Source organism: Heloderma suspectum, chromosome 11, assembly GCF_057233095.1.
Source record: "Heloderma suspectum isolate Gila_16-S chromosome 11, 16-S_ref, whole genome shotgun sequence".
In the NCBI taxonomy this organism is placed as follows: Eukaryota; Metazoa; Chordata; class Lepidosauria; order Squamata; family Helodermatidae; genus Heloderma; species Heloderma suspectum.
Window position 1 is genome coordinate 1,365,705 of NC_139468.1, and position 15,795 is coordinate 1,381,499.

General features: G+C 47.8%; 1 protein-coding gene across 11 annotated transcripts in view; it reads right to left on the reverse strand.

The window, feature by feature from the left end:
• Positions 1-15,795, reverse strand: part of CCPG1 (cell cycle progression 1) — a 26,365-nt gene that overhangs the window by 2,953 nt on the left and 7,617 nt on the right. For 6 of the 11 annotated variants that reach the window (XM_084816485.1, XM_084816493.1, XM_084816486.1 and 3 more), the window contains 5 exons: positions 14,354-14,427; positions 12,613-12,820; positions 8,472-8,729; positions 4,503-4,651; positions 2,306-3,717 (listed from right to left, as the gene is read on the reverse strand). In XM_084816485.1, the coding sequence (XP_084672611.1) occupies positions 2,306-3,717; positions 4,503-4,651; positions 8,472-8,729; positions 12,613-12,820; positions 14,354-14,427 (2,101 nt within the window). The remainder of the gene's footprint in view (positions 1-2,305; positions 3,718-4,502; positions 4,652-8,471; positions 8,730-12,612; positions 12,821-14,353; positions 14,428-15,795) is intronic. The other 5 variants (XM_084816488.1, XM_084816496.1, XM_084816490.1 and 2 more) reach the window with 1 other exon arrangement.

Here is a 15,795-nt window from a genome sequence, read left to right on the forward strand (position 1 = left end):
GGTATATGGTCAAGGAACACCTCATTACTTTGAATGAGTTCAAATCTCCAGGGCCAGATGAACTGCATCCTAGAGTAATAAAGGAGCTGGCAGAAGAACTCTCAGAACCGCTGTCTATTCTCTTGGAGAAATCATGGAGGACAGGTGAAGTGCCAGATGACTGGAGGAGGGCTAATGTGGTCCCTATCTTCAAAAAGGGTAAAAAGGAGGAACCTGGGAACTACAGGCCAGTTAGTCTGACATCAATCCCTGGGAAAATTCTGGAGCAGATGATAAAGCAATCCATCTGGAAGCACCTTGAAAACAATGCAGTGATTACTCAAAGCCAACATGGATTTGTCAAGAACAAGTCCTGCCAGACGAATCCGATCTCATTTTTGGATCAAGTCACCTCCCTTGTGGACCGTGGGAATGCTGTAGACATCATATACCTCGACTTCAGCAAAGCTTTCGACAAAGTGCCCCATAATATCCTGATGAGCAAACTAGCTCAAAGTGGGCTAGATGAAACAACGATCCGGTGGATCCACAGTTGGCTACAGAATCGGAGTCAAAGAGTGCTTCTCAATGGGACCTTCTCAAAATGGGGAGAGGTAACGAGTGGGGTACCGCAGGGCTCAGTCCTGGGCCCAGTGCTCTTCAACATTTTTATGAATGACTTGGAGGAGGAGGTGCAGGGAATGCTGATCACATCTGCAGATGACACAGAATTGGGCGGGATAGCTAATACTTTGGAAGACAGAAACAAAATTCAAAGTGATCTGGATAGACTGGAGCGCTAGGCAGAAAACAACAGAATGACATTTAACAGGGATAAATGCCAAGTTCTGCACCTAGGAAAAAGAAACCCAATGCGCAGTGACAAGATGGGGGATACGTGGCTCAACAACACTACAAGCGAGAAGGATCTTGGAACTGTTGTCGATCACAAGCTGAATATGAGCCAACAATGTGATGAGGCTGCAAAAAAAGGCAAATGCTCTTTTGGGCTGCATTAATAGAAGCATCGCTTCCAAATCCCGGGAAGTACTAGTTCCCCTCTACTAAGCACTGGTTAGGTCTCATCTGGAGTACTGTGTCCAGTTCTTGGTACCACACTTTAAGAAGGATGCAGACAAACTGGGGAGGGTTCAGAGGAGGGCAACAAAGATGATCAGGGGCCTAGAAACAAAGCCCTATGATGAGAGACTGAAAGAACTGGGCATGTTTAGCCTTGAGAAGAGAAGACTGAGGGGATATATGATAGCACTCTTGAAGTACTTGAAAGGCTGTCCCAGAGAGGAAGGCCAGGATCTCTTCTCGATCATCCCAGAGTGCAGGACACAGAATCATGTGCTCAAGTTACAGGAAGCCAGATTCCGGCTGAACATAAGGAAAAACCTCCTGACTGTTAGAGCAATAGGACAATGGCACCCATGACCTAGGGAGGTAGTGGGCTCTCCCACACTGGAGGCCTTCAAGACGAGGCTGGACAGCCATCTGTCAGGGATGCTCTGACTTGGATTCCTGCATTGAGCAGGGGGTTGGACTCGAGGGCCTTGTAGGCCCCTTCCAACCCTACTATTCTATGATTCTATTACTTCCCCCAGTGATTTCATGTAGAAGTTAAAAAGCCTGGGGGACAAGATAGAACCTTGAGGCACCCCCACAGGCTAATGGCCATGGGGTGGAACCGAAGTTCCCCAGCACTACCTTCTGAGACTGCTCCTCCAGAAAGGACCGGAACCACTTTAAAACTGTGCCTCCCAAGCCCAATCCAGATAAATGATCCAGAAGGATACCATGGCCAATGGTATCAAAAGCTGCTGAAAGGTCCAAACAAACCAACAGGGTCGCACTCCCCCCATTCATTCCCTGGCATAAGTCAGCAACCAGGGCAACCAAGGCTGTTTCCATCCCATAACCAGGCCTGAAACCTGACTGGAATGGATCTAAATAATCAGTTTCATCCAAAACGGCTTGGAGTTGTGAAACCACCACACGCCCCAGCACCTTGCCCAAGAATGGCAAATTTGACACAGGACAGTAATTATCTGGAACTGTGGGATCTAAATTTGGTTTCTTCAGCAGGGGCCTCACCACAGCTTCTTTCAAAGCTGCAGGGACCTCGCCATCCCTCGAGGCATTTACCACCTCTGAGGTCCAGATACCCAGCCCAGCTCTGGCAGATTTCAGAAGCCAGGATGGGCAAGGATCTAAAGGGTAAGTAGTAGGCTTCATCCTCCAAGCAGTTTGTCCACAGCAGTTTGTTCCTTACATATCAAGCAAGTCCAGTATCAATTACTGGCAGTTTTTCTGCACTCACCTGGGACCATGCCGAGGCGAGGGATCATAATGAAAGTAGTATCTGTAGATGAATTTATCCAGGTCTTCAAATGCTCCGTCACTGTCCCTCTGGTACTCTTTCATGTCCTCCAGGTAATCTTTAATGTCATTAACAAAGTCCGTGAACAGCATTTGGTCATGTATGAAGACCCCGTTGTGGAAAAACCTATCGACAAAAATCTCCAATTCTCTCCAGTGATGGAAGTTGTCTACTTCTTGCTGCAGATACTTGTGCATTAATTGATTGAATTCATCTGCCCGAATAGGGTCCAGGACTTTGTCAAAGAGGTTCACAAACTCTTGATGGGCACAGTCAAAAATGCCCGAGCATCCCTTGAGAACAGTGCGATGTTTTCTGTTACACATGGGACCTTTGGTGTATTCCCGCGAGGGGGAGTCCCTGGGAAAGTGCAGAGGAGGGTGATACTCTTTGGATCGTCTTTCGTCTCTGAAGTCTCTCTGGCTGCCAGGGGCCTTGTGCAGCCCTTCATGGGAACTGTCTGCCTGATAAACCACTTTTCCTTTTCTGTTAGCCTCGTGTCTTCTGTCCCCATATTTCTTCTTCTTCTCTCTTTCAAATATATTTTTGGTTGTGTCCTTGAAGTTTTTGAAGGTGGACTTCACAGAATCGGAGAATTTTCTCAAGTTCTCTTTCACAGCTTCTTTGGCCTGTTTAATTTTCTCCTTATGGTGTCTTACAAATTCTTTTGTAGAATTTTTCATGGCATCAAATGTTTCTTTAACAGAGCCAAAAAATGTGGCTTTCTGCTTCTTTTTGGCTTTGCTTGTTCCTTTCCCAGCCAGCACCTGTGGTTTTTCTGCTTGCTCTTGCTTTTCTGCATGGTCCTTGACCTCAACATACAGCTTCTCCCACAAGTCGGAGCGCTGCTGCTCAAAGCTGAGCTTCTTTTCCAGCTCTGTCAGCCTTTCCCGCAAGGCTTCTATTTCTTGGTTCTCCTGCAAGCCATCCTCAGCACCTGCATCCAGAGGCACCTGCTGAGAGCTTAACTTCTCCAGTTCTTCCCTGAGAGCCACCGTTAGTTGGCGCTCTTTGTCCAGTTCTCTTCGCAGCATCTGTGCTTCTGCCAATAAAGTCGCCTTCTGTTTCATAAAATTCTGCATTCTGTGCTTTTCCTCTTCCAAATGGGCTTGAAGTTTTTGGTTTTCAGTGACAACTGGTGACTCTTGGCCAGGACCTTTGTTCTCCAAGTGTCTTATTTGTTCTCTCAGCTTCCTCAGTTCTTCTTGTAACAATGCTAACACTTTTTCCTCCCTCTCTAAAGAGTCTCTCAAGTGCTGGTTTTCTGAAGTGAGGTGATGCTTCTGAGATTCAAAGGATTTCTTCTCCATCTCAGTTGTAAGCAAGCATGCCGCAAGGCCTTCCTTTAGAGACTGATTAGAGAGAAAAAGGATACAGATGCATGAGTAGAATAAACAAGCATGAAAAAAGTGGTGGGGCGGGGGGAAATCACAGGACAGCCAACCCACTGTACAGATGGGTAAACAGGATTTGCAAGTAGCGTCTGTTGCGCTTCCTACACAGCTTTCTCCCTGGGCGGGGAAAGGGAGGAAAGGGGGAAGCAGTGCCTGGGCCACATCAGCCACCATGAAGCTTGTGAAGCGCCCCCGTTTCAGTGCTGCGCAGGAGGAACAGCATGTCTAGTGGCAAGTTCCACCCCCAGCAAGTGATGATACGATAGTATCGCAATGAAGTGGGGGGAGCAGGAAGCCTCCCTGGGCCAAGCCCACGTGCTGAGCCACAAGAGCCCATGTGACGCAGCTGAGGCGGCACGTGTGTGGGAAAGCCCCATGCCCCAGCTGGGTGACAGCGCGAACTGGCACGCCCCACCCTTGCTATCAAGTCATCCTGACAATGTTTCCAGTTCAAGAGGCAGGCACATACTGCCACCTTCCACCCCCGGTGGTGGCTGTTTCATGTGCAAAATCTGGGGGGGGGGGGGGCACTGCGGTGAGCAGCCATGCTGGGACTCCAGTCAAGGCACCAGCCGCACTGCTGTGTCATGCCTGAGACTGGCTTGCAAGTATCTAGCTGGCTGTGGTGGCAAAGCAGGGAAGCCTCACAATGGAGACAGGGAAGAAGTCTGGAAGCGGCCATTTGGCAGCCATAGACGGGACATGCTGATCTTCCCCCGAGCATACAGGGAAGGTCGCCTCACCTTGCATTCTGCTTTAATTCCCTGTTCTTTTTGGCACTGAATAAGGGCATACTTCATATCGCTGAGTTCATCTTCATGAGTCTTCTCAACAAGTTGCTGGCGTTTCTGGATCTGAACAGTACCTTGAAACAGAAAATTTTCTCTTTTATCTGACAAAAAATGGGAAAATAGGCAGCTTAACATAGGCACTGGCTCTTTTCTCTCTAGGTGTGCACTGTACAGTAGTGTAGATTGAAGCACTCAACTTTCAATTGTTCATAACTGCTTGACAGACAGACTTTTGCCTTTAACAAAAAAAATCTATCAAAGGATGAGTGCTTTACAGATAGCAGCAAGCTAAATTGCTAAATTGCAAGCTAAATTGCGACTACTTTGATTCACTGTTAAAGAAACAGGCTGTGTGGATGAGAGCCCCCACAAAACCAGTAGGCAATCCTGCAGATCTGCATATGGTTAACTTGTATTTACAAAACAGCAAAATCAGAGGGACAAATCCAGATTAGGCCTTCCTGACATTATACTAACCACAGGAACAAAACCTGAAACTTATATTCTTCTCTATGGAAAGTGTTAGTATGTGAATGAAGCTTCTGTGATCAGTAGACTATGGAAGGGCCAATGTGAACATTCTGCACCATGTGCTTCAGCTGAGGAAGAATGCTCAGGCACAGTAGCGATGACCCAAGAGGGAGAGGCTTCCACAGCAGCTGCAGAACCCTGCCCTCCACGCACAAGCAATGTGCAGAAGCTGACGGACTAGCAGGGCGCTCGCCCAGGAGAAGCCACCCTTGCCCAAGACAAGTCACCCAAAGGAAACGGACAGAGGCTGCCATCCGCAAGCGGATGCTGTCTGAACACACCAGCATGCGGAAATGTTCTATCAGATGCACGAGTACAGTCTGCAGCATGTGGCGTCTTTCCTTCTATGGCAGAGAAAGGCTGATTTGACTCTCCTTCAGACACCACCCCTTGATCATTCTCCCTAACAACCGCTGCTAGCAGGACGAGGAAACCTCCCAACCTGGGTCTGGATGCTTCGCAATAGTAATTTAGGCCTGGCATCAACATGTCGGATTATCTAGATCCATCTCAGTCGGGCTTCAGGACTGGTTTTGGAACGGAAACTGCCTTGGTCGCCCTGTGGGATGACCTCTGCCGGGAGAGGGACAGGGGGAGTGCGACCCTGTTGATTCTCCTGGACCTCTCAGCGGCTTTCGATACCATCGACCATGGTATCCTTCTGGATAGGTTGTCTGGGTTGGGAGTTGGAGGCACTGCACTACAGTGGTTCCGCCCCTACTTGGATAGCCGATTCCAGAAGGTGGTGCTGGGGGATTATTGCTCTGTGCCATAGCAATTATGCCATGGGGTTCCACAGGGCTCTATTTTATCCCCCACGCTGTTTAACATCTACATGAAACCGCTGGGGAGGTTATCCGGAGGTGTGGGCTGAGGTGCCATCAATATGCGGACGACACCCAGCTCTACCGCTCTTTCTCATCAAAACCAGGTGAGGCAGTGGCTGTTCTGAATCAGGGCCTGGGCACGGTAATGGACTGGATGAGGGCCAATAAACTGAAACTCAATCCAGACAAGACGGAGGTACTGTTAGTGGGTGGTTCATCTGCCCGGCTAGGTGATAGTCAACCTGTTCTGGAGGGGGCTGCACTCCCCCTAAAGGATCAGGTTCGTAGTTTGGGGGTGCTCTTGGATCCAGAACTGTCACTTGAGGCACAGGTGAACTCAGTGGCACGGAGCACTTTTTATCAGCTTAGGCTGGTATACCAACTACGCCCTTATCTGGACAGAGATAGCCTAGCTACAGTTATCCATGCTCTGATAACTTCTCATCTGGATTACTGCAATGCGTTATACCTGGGGCTGCCTTTGAAAACGGTCCGGAAACTTCAGCTAGTCCAAAATAGGGCAACAAGGTTGTTAACAGGGACTGGCCTGCGAGCTCATATTACGCCAGTACTCTTCCAGCTGCACTGGCTGCCAGTCCATTTCCGGGCCCGATTCAAAGTGCTGGTGTTAACATTCAAAGCCCTTAATGGCTTGGGGCCAGGTTACCTGAAGGATCACCTCCTCCCATATGTGCCTGCCCGGACCTTAAGATCATCGTCAGCGGCCCTTCTCCGTGAGCCCCTGCCAAAGGAAGTGGGGCGGGTGGCTACTAGGAGGAGGGCTTTTTCTGCTGTGGCACCCCGGCTCTGGAATGAGCTCCCTAGTGAGGTTCGCCTGGCACCTACACTGTATTCCTTTCGGCGCCAGGTGAAGACCCTTTTATTTTCCCAGGCATTTTAGCATTTTAGCTTTCTAAACTTTTAACTTTGCTGTTTTAAATCTGTATTTTAAACTCCTGCACTGCTGCTAGGTTTTATTGTGGTTGTATTGTTATATTGTGGTTTTAATGTTCTATATATTTTAAATTGTTTTATTGTGTGCTCTTTGGTTTTAATTTTTGTGAACCGCCCGGAGAGTTTCGGATATTGGGCGGTATAGAAATGAAATGAATAAATAAATAAATAAAATGTGGATCCTGCCTTGGAGCAACCTGAAATCTAGGAGCAGCTTTTCCCAGTGCAGAAGCCACTTTGCCCAAGTGCAGTGTCCCAGGGGAAACTATGTTCAAGTGCTGCTTCGCCCACAGTCAAAAAGCATGCAGGGGTGGCAGGCTTAAAGCAAAGATAGTTAGCCTCAAATTCACAGCAACCCATTCCAACAAACTCTTACCTTCAAACTTCCCTGAGGACCAAATAAGGGATATGTGTAAGTTCTGCTCCAAAGTCGTCATACCAAATGTTTGGTAACTCCAAACCAGAATCAAGAATTGTCATTAGATTCTAATGACTTTTGTAAACACCCGTTAAAAAATGCATCATTGGGAAAACAATTTCACCCACAATCTGAGTCCCCGACCAAAGGAGCTTTGCACAGAGGCCTTTTTGCGGAGTTCTTTTACATGTGGCCTGCCAGTCCCTGGTCTGGATAAAGAGCAAAGCCCCAGCAGCTGGCTTGTTAGCTAATTTGCCACACGCCGACATGTACGCGTCAGGTGTGCAAGGAGGTGTCTGTGGGACGTCTGGAACCACAGGCCACTCATCCTGCCTGGGAGCCTCAGCAAGAACCTGTCAGCCTGTAAGATGACACAGAGGCAGGGGGGAGGTCCCCTGCAGTGGGGACTCAGCCCTGTCACCCCCCCCCCCGCAGTAAGCAGATGACTCAGGGGATGAAGAAAGGCAGGGGGGTCCAGCACTTGTGACCCAGACCTAGTTGACAAGCTCCCTCTGCCCTGCAACGAGCTATACAGAAAGGCGACGGTGTACGAATCCTTGGAAATTGCTGGGGGCAGGGAACAGATGAACTTGTACTCATTAAAAACCCCACTTTCCCTCCCAGACATTCAGGGCTGCATACACGGGGGTTAACCTACAGGAAGCCTGTGAGGTGGGATTGGCCAAGAGATAGTGACTGGCCCAAGATCACGTCCTACGTTTGCTGGCCATTGCGCCGAAGGTGGCTTGCCTGGGTTCCCCTCTACTTGAGAGGAAGAGGGCTCCCTCTCAGCAACCGAGGCCTGCCCTGTTCTCTGCTCCTCCCCACAGCTACATGATTTCTATTGCTTGAGCACATCAGCAGCTCCACTACGCCCAGCCCCGAAGGTTGCAGCAATTCTGTGTGAACCTCAACTACAATTGCATGCTGAGCCAGCTACAATGCACCTCTTGCAGTCCGACTGGTATTTGTGCTCTCTAAAGCCCACCCATAGAGGACCACATGAGATCCAACCACCAGCAGAAAAATACATATGGGACTGAAAATGTGGCTCACAGTTTTCATGTGTATCACTTGTCTTTTGTTAAAAAAACACACCTAGAGGAAAGGGGAAGGTCTGCCCAGAGCATCCGGCAAGACACTACCAGGAAGGCAGTGAGAATATCCACGAAGCTCCCCTCAGGCACTCACCATAGAAGTGCCCAAAGCCCATGCTGATGGCGATCACCAGTGCCAGGATAATGCATCTATTAAGGCCGCTACTGAAGTGGTGCTTGTGCCACGGATCGTTGACTGGCTCGATTTCTTGTTCACGAGGCGGCGCATCCTCTGACTCGGAACTCGAGACAAGCCTCTTCTTTGCACGCCGGCGCCGCAGGGTGGGACTGGAGCGATGGCTGGTTTCATCGCTGCTGGATTCTTCGCCACTCGGCTGAGGCGGCGGAAAGACTGGAAAGCAAACATGCCCGTGCCGTGAACAAAGAGAGATGGGCACAAAGGAGGCTTCATCTCTCCCACTCATCCCCTCAGAGGGGCAATTCTAGATTTTCCACAGCAGTACAAAAATTCTGCATGCTGACTCCAATCTTGAGGCTTTAAATGCTATCTAACAACACTTTGTTCTTTAGGTCACAAGGGCCATGGCCTCCGTGGCTCTGAAGAAGCCGGAATCCAGAACCTGGAGGGATCCCCCCCCCCCCCCCGCCAGGCATACCAGCAGCAGCAGCCTGGCTTCGCGTTCGGCTTCCCCTCTGCCTGCAGCACGTGGCCCGGCTTGCCGGCTTCAGCCACGCGGTGCCAGCTGCTCTGCAGGTCCCTGCTGTGGTGCCCTGTGGATCGTGGCCTGGATCACGGGGGCGACAGGAGGAGCTGCTGTGGGGAGCAGCGGGCCTGACTAGAGAGGCTTTTGTCCCCTTCAAGCAACATTTCACGTGAAATGATCGCCTCCAGTGCACAGGCGCATATCGTAAGATAAACCCAACATCAATTTACGCAGTGCACTCAGAGTTAGCTCATTCCGATGCCCAGTGTTATCTGGACAAACTACCGCAGCTTCAGCTGTTTGAAACAGCAGCTCAAATCTGCCTGGCTCTTCATTAAGGGCAGCTGGTCTATTGGGAAGAAAAGTCAACCAGTCCTCTGCTCTGGCAGAGTTGTTAGCATCTTAGAGCATTAAATCCTGGGCCTGGCTGAAGAAAGGCAGAGCAAAGCTTTCCTGCTGATGTTCCACAAGTGCTGGGTGAGAAAGCAAAGGGGGGGGGGAGGTGTGCCATTGTCTCATGCCAATGGTTAACAATGACCCATAACAGGCTGATCGTCATAAGCAGCCACCGGTACACGTGGGCCTTTGGGCACTGATGCTTGTATCGGCAACAGCCAGGAGAAGCCCGCTACCGAGCAGCAAAGCCTCTCCCCGCAGCACCACTCCAGCGCCTCTGGGTCTGCCACATGCAAGCAACCCGTCCCAGGCTGCCATCTGCTGGTGTCCGAGGAGAGACCCGAGCAGGGGCTCTGAGGGAGGCTACGGCCAGATGCAGGGCCCTGGGATCCCCTGCAAGGGCAGACCAGCCACGCAGCGAGTGGTGGGAGTCTGTGTTGCAGCTGCAGAACGGGATGGGGGGGAACCCGCCAGCCTTCCCTCCTGCCCTGGCCGCATTCCCACGGGGCTTTCATCTAGCCCTGTGTGCACGTAAAACATTACAGCAAGCTCAACGGCAGGCTTTCCACTCGGCATTCAAACACATAACACTTGGGCAACTCTACATGCAAACGTGAAAAACAGCAAGTCAGAAACAGAAGGAACAGTGCTGACAATCTCCAGTACTCGACTTAGAACAGCGATCTGTTACAATCCACAAAGATGATTGCCACATTTTCTTTTACTGGCGTAGTTAATTTTTGTTTCTGAATTAGTGCTTATGTGCTTGTTCTTACCGTTGCCTCTGAAGGATTTCCAGACTCAAAATGCACTGCAGTTCCCCCCAGAAACTATTTTCTTAGCCCCTGTTGAGGGCCCCTCCTCTCCCATTCTCCCCCCACCTTGGCCCTCTTATTTCTTCTTCTTCGAGAAGTCTAAGGAAGAGCTTGAAAGCGCACTGCACACTGCTGCTCCCACCGCACAGCAAGCCACAGTTTACACCAGGCCCAATCTTGTTCGGCCTGGCCCGCTCCCCCCCCCGGGCAGTGGCTGGCCATTCGCTTGTTCAGTTGCTTACCCCATCCACTTACACACTCTGGGATCTTCCATAGCTCCTCCAACCAACCGGCTTTTGTATATAAAACGGAAGAGATTTTAACCCTGGACCATGAAGAAAATACAACGGACCCTAACACAACTTGGACGATTTGGGCAAGGGGGTGGACAGTGTCACACCTTGAGCGCCGCTACTAAATTTGATGTATGTATTTTTTGTATTTATTGCATTTATATCCCACCTTGTTTCCTCTTGCAAGGAACCCAAGGCGGCATACATAATTCTCCTCCTTTCCATTTTATCCTCACAACAACCCTGTGAGGTGGGTTGGGCTGAGAGTCTCTGACTGGCCCAAAGTCACTCAGTGAGCTGCCATGGCCGAGTGGGGACTAGAACCCGGATCTCTGGCCTCCAGTCCCAACACTCTCACCACTATACCACACTGGCTCTCCTGATGCTAGGATTTCTTCAGACTTTGGAGGCTTCTCTTCTGGTTGCTATGAGGTTGTAGGTGAATTGAGACTGGTAATTTTGAACCTCCTGGCCTACAAGAGTGGCTGTCCTGTTACTCCATGGGGGTGGTCCCTAGGTCCTTGGCTCCCCCAGGTTCACTTTGGGTTACAGAGAAGATTCCAAGAACCTGACCAGCTACGTTTTTCCACATGTGTCATACCAATCTCTGTCCTGCTCCTCTTCCGACTACTATCTTTTCCCCCTCTCTCTGTGTAGCTTTTAAACGGGAGGCATGTAGAAGACGCCCTGAACACAGCTTACAGCTTCAACTCATTATTATGCTCTACAAAAAAAGGACTTGAGGTGAATTTCCTTTGCTTTTAGACAGTACACCAGCCCCTGCTGTTGGGGTAGTCTCTGTAAATTTGGTCCTGTTTACCTCAGAACCTGCCAAATAGGTCCAAAGCACCCCAGTGGGTAACCAGACACTTAGAGTTATTTCTGAATTTGGGACTTGGAGGTTATATCTAAGGAGGGGATTTGGAATCCCATCTTCAGAGGTGACAAATGGGCCCAAGTCTTGAGTTTTCTGGGTTTGGGACTTAGAATGATTTCTGACAAAGAGTCATGCAGGCAAAATGCTATTGCTGTTTTCCCTGCACAATAGGTTTCAATCCTAGGAAACTGAACATCTTTTGGGACCCATTATGTCTTAGACCATGAACAAGCAAGATTTAGGGACAGCCATTCTACCATCAAAAATTATTTCATTTAAAAAGATGCAGTTTCATTTGCAGTGAAGAAAAGGTGGCCTATTTGCGGAGGTTAGAGACCAGAAAGCAGATGTGAACTCACTCAAACAGGAAGCGCTACGGTCCAGGCTGAACAGGTTCAATATTAACTCCTGGTTACTGTTCTCCAAAAGAGCGCAGTACTCATACGTGGGCAAAGGTGGAAATAGTTAATAGCCCCAGTTATTCTAACACCATTCCCCACTAACAGAGAAGTCAAACAAGACTCTATTTCTGGCATCCTTTCTGTTTAATTGTAATATGCATGACATGGGCAGTGCTTTGCAAGAGGGCTTTCATTTCCCCAAGATAAATACTTGCACGCTTCCTGTTATTGTTATTATGTGCAGATAAGAGACTTACTTGACAGACTGGACTGCAGCTTCAAAGGCCACTTCAGCAAACACTCCAGTACTGAATCTCTATACAATGTTTGGCCAGGAGCCCACCAAAGATGAATGGATGCTGGAGGAAAACCTGGGAGAGGAACTGGCTCTTCTTAATGGGGCCTTGTATTTTCAGTCTAACAAGTGGCATCATGACTTTCCCTGGGGCTAACCTGATTAAGCATAGAGCCACGAGAATTAAAACATTTGATCAACCAGTAGTTTCTCCAGCTATTCAAAATGTAAGGCAAAGGACCCAGGCAATGTACAGAGTCATGACTTGGGGAAGGAAATCCTAGCTGCCCAAGAAAATGCCAACTCTTTCACATGCTGCTCCTGGAGCTCAGCAGGGAGCTAAAACTAGTCTCATTTTCTTAACCTAAGCAGCCAAGTCCTGGCAAATGTCTGAGGACCCTTGAGCTCAACTCATCCACAGAGCGTCATACGGCACTAACAAACTGCTAAGACCTCCCCCAGGCCACTCGAGGAGCCGAAGAACGCCACATACCCGTTTCTGGCTGACAAAAGGTGTACTGGCTGCTGGTAGAAGAGCCCATGTTACAGCCTTCAGTGACACGGGCGCCGTTCTCGACAGGCACAGCTTCTTCCTGGCTTCCAGTTTCTTCCACCTTTGGGGTCTCAAGTGTCACAATGTCAGAATCGTCACTAACTGCCCCCATGCAGGAACTTTCAGCTGGCAATTCTCCTTTCTTGTCCTTGGATGTAATGTTAAAGGACAAACATTATAACAAAAATAGCACATCACTAACAAACAGTTTGTAAAGCATGAAAAAAGAAACTGAATTTGTATCTTATGAATGTGAGAAGGGTTTTTTCCCTTGGTGCTTTTTTCCTTTGCTTTCTCAAAAGGGTTTCTACATTTAAATAAATAAATACCAGGATTTCTTGTACATTGAAGGTATAAACTGTATTGGAAAAACTTAAGATCAGCAAACTTTACAGCCTCAGAGCCAGCTGGCTGTCGGTTTTCCCTTTCTCTCCTCTCCCTGCTCCAAAGCTGATTCTCCATCCCTCTAGCTCCACATGTCTCCCAGTAACAGTCTCCTTTGAATGTCTGCCATTTCTCCCACATTTCATCTGAAGACCCTGACTGTGCAGACTTCATGACTTCAACATTGTCAGCCCTTGTTTTCCTCCACGCACCTGCTTTTTGTAACATCTTGCCTGATGAAGAGATCTGGAGACCTCGAAAACTTGCACATTTTTGGTGACATTTGAGTTTGCATTGCCCTAATATGGCAGTCGAATGTTATTATTTATATAATGCACCTCAGCTGAAGTCAGGTGCTATCTTGCTCTGACCTTAAAGGAACTGCTCTGATGTTATTCGAGGAGGATTCAAGTGGAGCGGAAGACCCCATTTCAGCCCACCTCTCTCCCTCTATTTGCATCCTGAAGTCCTCAGACCTTTTTGCAGTGGAAGGAGATGCAAGTCGAAAAGTGTGCAGTAGCAAGGGGTTGACTTTTGCAATGGTTTGGTAAATTGTTTTGCTATGAGATTTTGAAACCCAGTAAGACTCCTGTTAGCATTTCTGGCACATAAGCTAGCATCGTGAATCAAATGGCTCAACTGTATATACTGGTACCAGGACACCACTTACATCTCAAATCTAGTTACTCCTTTTATTTACGGAAAAGTCCTGCTCTTACATTTTCATAAGAACCCTGATTATAGGCTTCCCATAGACCCCTACGGTTGGCCATTGTGGGAACAGAATGCTAGACAGATAGGTCTTTGGCATGATCCAGCACAACTCATCTTACGTTAATAAACCTACTCTGCCCTTCTAATCCATATGCATCACTCAGGGCAGCTTACAACAATTCAAAAGACAATATCGTCCTAGAACAACAATATCAACAGAATATTGTTAAAATAGCCTGAATATCAGCCTTTGACAACGCTGACGTCCCCCTTCATTACATCTTTAAATCTCACAGCCTTACACTTCATCCATAGCTTCAAAGTCTACGTGACATCCTGGTTCAAAGAATGTTTGCCCCCAAAAGGTGAAAATCAGGGGTATTTCAGATGCTACAATTTTACCCCACCACTCCCAGGTTGTCAATGCAGAAGCCATTTTGTGGCCCAATCATTCTACTTCATCCACACACCTCTATCCAAACAGCATCTCTGTGTAGATTTTGCACAATCCCTTGCTAACTCCCACCCCACTTTCCCAATCAGGTTCTTTGGTGTTTCTGTGCTTTGTTGAATTGCCACTTACCTCAGGCTTCATGGTCTCTGAGGTAGAGTGACTTTGATCTATTATTGATGACACATCATCTTGGCTAAATTCAGCTATAAGAACAAAAGTTGGAATATGTACAGGATAAACATTAAACCCCTAACTACTTCAATTACCCACTGTTTCGCGTGTGTGTGTACTTTCGCATCATACAGATCAATGCAGAGTTTTCCACTGTGAACAATAAATTCCTGGGGGGGGGGGGCATGAACGAAGTATATGTATATTTTAAAATTAATTTAACTGTACAAGGATGCGATTGCTTGATGATGACTGCAGAAACTCAGACAAGGAAGGAGGCTATCTCAAACAAACCAAAGCACAGAAGGAGTCCAGCCCTTGGGATGATTTACTCAAAAGAAGTTTGTTAGATACACACACATGTTTTTCAACGTAAACCTCTTTCAATGTTTAGATAGACTTTCCATCCATTCTACAGTTGGCTTTATAATGGTACAGAACCTTGCAGTGCAATCCTATAAGGTCTACTGCAAAGTCCCATTGCACTCAGTAGGGCTTACTCCCAGGTAAGCGAGTATAGGATTGCAGCCTCAGAAACAGGAACTGCAAAGAATGCTCTTTGAGGAAGCTTTCTACACTCAGTCATCCTGGGAAGCTGCAGGACCTTTCTTGGTCTTAGATACTCATTTGTTACATGCCCTAAGATCATCTCCAAAGGCCCCGCGAAATGAAGTGAGGTGTTTTCCTGTGGTGGCATCCTGGTTGTGGAATGACCCTTGCAGACCTACACTGTGGTCTTTTCTGTGCCAGGTGAAGACCTTTTAGCCCTTCCATTTTAAAAAAATTGTGTTAGCACATTTTTAGGCCTTTGCACTGCTGCTGGCTTTTACCTTTGGTTGCTACCTTGGTTTTATTCTGATTTAAACTTACAGTTTTATGTTACGTTTTACTGTGTTATTGTATTTTATGGCTTTAAGCTTTGTCGTGTAAAGCTCCCACAGAGCTTTGGCTAACGGGTGGCATAGAAATATAATAATAAAAAAATTAGATGGCATGCTTCGGTTTTACATTCAAATAGTCCCTTAAATGAAGATTGCCTGGAAGGTTAAGGGACTGAGTCCCTGCCAAGCCCGTCATTCTTGGGCCTTCATTCAGCAATCTTTAGATGTTAAGGCCACATCGATGTAGTTGGAACTGCATCTCATCAGGTACATTGTGGTCATTTCCCTTTTGCACATTATGTATTTACATTACCGAATATTGGGCTTATCGGCAGTGTTTCAGTTCTGCTGGTTCCGCAACACAGTGAGCATGATGATACTGGAGAGAATGTTCATCTTAAATTTTAAAAAATCATATCTTAGATCTGACTTAGACACAGATATATAATCTGCAATCTAAGTGACAGTCACCAGGTTCTTATGCCTGAAATAGTGAAAACTTTTTCATTTCCAGACAGT